Consider the following 2,455-nt stretch of genomic DNA (forward strand, 5'->3'; position numbering starts at 1 on the left):
TAGAAATTATATATTTAAATCGTTTTTAAATGATTTAGGATTTCAATATTAGTTATGCGACTTCTGTTTCATTATTTTTGTGCACAGCTCTTTGGTCTTGTTGGAGTTTAAATTTCTCTAGAACTAAATCAGGAATAGTAACTCCAGAGCTGCAGAGCTTAGATGCTGCATGTTCATTTCTGATATAAAAGATACAAATTCAACAAAATAAATTACTTCTGGTGTTCCTCTTCATGTGATTAAAAACTTGTTACATTTTCAGACTCAGTTCAGGGAAAATATAAACTGAACAAAGTGAACCATGAATATAAAGACGATCAGCCAGGAAATGTTTCTTTTCCATGCATTTATTGATTTATTGTTAATTTCTGAGACAGAGAAAGATCCATTAGGGAGCTCAAGGTGAGATGAGAAAAAACAAAGATATTGATTTATTCTAATTCTACAAACATGTGGATCAAACTGATCAAGAAACAATAATGAAATTATTTCTGAGAGGAAATTTGATGAGAATTATATTTCGTGACAATTTGTTTTATTGAACCCCAATTGTTTTTCTTATCCACCCAATGTATTCACACACATCCATGATGAAAACCCGAATCTGAAATGCGTCGCCTGGTACAACTGGAGTAATCACACCATAAATCATGCCGTTGAACACCACTGCTGAACCAACGTCACCCTGTAAAAAAACATTACATCAATATATTTATTTAAGTTGTAAAACAGAAAAGTCTTCTAATTACTGCAAAGAGATAGTGAAGAAACAAACTTACATGACATACATCCATGTTCGGTGCAGCAGCAGAAAATACATGACCGTATACAGCCACAAATTGGGGACTGCCAGCAACGTTCATGTTGACACACTGAAGACGTGGTGCAATAGCAGCATCAGGTACTGGAGAGAAACATGAGAATCATAAACATGTTCTTCACTCAACCTTCTATGTAGAGACAGAAACAAAGATTTTATTCTCATAACTTTAATATTTCTCTCACATCGTTGATTATTGGGGCCGGTTGTCGTTGCTCCCTCTCCTGCCAGCTGAACAATAGCACCACTGAAACACAATTAGAATAAAATGTAACAATACAAAATAACAATGAAGAAAATGAATTGTCATAAAGAACAATGGAAGAACAGAAAATAAATCCATGAAGGACTTCATCCACTGACACAGGAGTGTCCTCCTCCTGTCCTCAGTGTCCTGTGTCCTTTACACGTGTCTCTGGTCCAACACACCTGAGCTAAACTGGTTCTGGTTCTGCTGGTGGCCTGATTACCTGACTCAGGTGTGCTGAAGCAGAGGCAGCAGGACTGGAGACAGAAAACATGAAGTCATGTTTATGATCAGAGAAAGACTTACACTTTAGGGCGTTTACTGCAGTCTGGTAGTGGAACAAGTGGGACACCCGTTACTGGCGTTGGGAGCTTCAGCAACATGATTTCATGCTTCCAGTTTTCAGAAGTATAAACTACATTAAGGTCTATGGCTCTGAAATGCGTCTGTTTAGCAGTCCGTGGATGAACATTTAACTTTGCTACATTATTCCTGCAGAAAAGATTAGATTATAATTAACACACAGAAAACCTGATCATTTGCAGATAAAGCTGTTTTCATGCCTCTTTCCTACCACCCCATCTCCGACTTCCAGCAGGCAGCTGCAGTCAGGATCCACATAGGGTGGATCAGAGATCCTCCACAGAAGATCATTTGAGTACCATTGCTCATTTCCAGCCGAATATGATAATGCCGGTCCGTGTCGTCACAGTCATGACCTCCAATGATTCTCTTCTGCAGAGAAACAGCTGAGTTCACTGAAACACCTGGAGAAGAAAAATTAGGACCTTATTCAGAAACCAGGTGCAAACATGGCTGCTGGAGCAGAAAAGGGATAAATAGTTAAAGAATAAAAAGAATCGCAGTTCATATGCAAAGAAGTTTCCATCTGAAACAGAATCAGAGGGAAGTTTGAGAGTCACAGAGAGCATCAGCCTCCCTGGAACCCAAGAAGTGTCTCCAGTGTGTCCAGTTTCTCCAGTGTCCCCAGTTTCCCCAGTGTGTCAGACTCACACAGCCCCAGCAGCAGCAGAACCTTCAGCAGAGCCATTGCTGGTCCAGCTTCCTGTGAACGAATGTCTGCAGTCCTGCAGCAGCTTTTAAACTCTGTTGACAGAAAGCCACCAATCACAGAACGGACACCGACCTGTCCAATCACAGGACAGACTCTGATCTGCTCTGTCATCTCCATACAGAGTAACTAACATCTCATCGTTCTAAAGAAACTTGAAAAAGGTTCTTCTTCCATTGACAGATTATTTCACTAATATCCAAACATTTCCCCTCTTATAGCTTAAATAATCAACCAATTAATCAAGAACTTTTCATCAATTCTAAGGAATTGACTTAAAACAAGCAGATCCTATTTGGCTGCAAAGTTGCTTGTT

At 39.5% G+C, this 2,455-nt stretch overlaps 1 protein-coding gene across 2 annotated transcripts in view; it reads right to left on the minus strand.

The window, feature by feature from the left end:
- Positions 1-331: 331 nt before the first annotated feature.
- LOC106958871 (snake venom serine protease homolog) overlaps positions 332-2,455 on the minus strand; it is a 14,599-nt gene continuing 12,475 nt past the window's right edge. Inside the window, exons 1-6 of one of the 2 annotated variants that reach the window (XM_015051021.1) lie at positions 2,082-2,145; positions 1,642-1,834; positions 1,374-1,559; positions 1,006-1,067; positions 780-904; positions 332-685 (exon numbers count right to left, since the gene is read on the minus strand). In XM_015051021.1, the coding sequence (XP_014906507.1) occupies positions 536-685; positions 780-904; positions 1,006-1,067; positions 1,374-1,559; positions 1,642-1,834; positions 2,082-2,118 (753 nt within the window). In that variant the 5' untranslated portion in view covers positions 2,119-2,145 and the 3' untranslated portion in view covers positions 332-535. Of the gene's footprint in view, positions 686-779; positions 905-1,005; positions 1,068-1,373; positions 1,560-1,641; positions 1,835-2,081; positions 2,146-2,455 lie in introns of those variants that run through there. The other variant, XM_015051020.1, reaches the window with a different exon arrangement.

This window comes from Poecilia latipinna, unplaced genomic scaffold (assembly GCF_001443285.1).
Source record: "Poecilia latipinna isolate Pla-1442-1.1 unplaced genomic scaffold, P_latipinna-1.0 Scaffold1024, whole genome shotgun sequence".
NCBI classification, from domain to species: domain Eukaryota; kingdom Metazoa; phylum Chordata; class Actinopteri; order Cyprinodontiformes; family Poeciliidae; genus Poecilia; species Poecilia latipinna.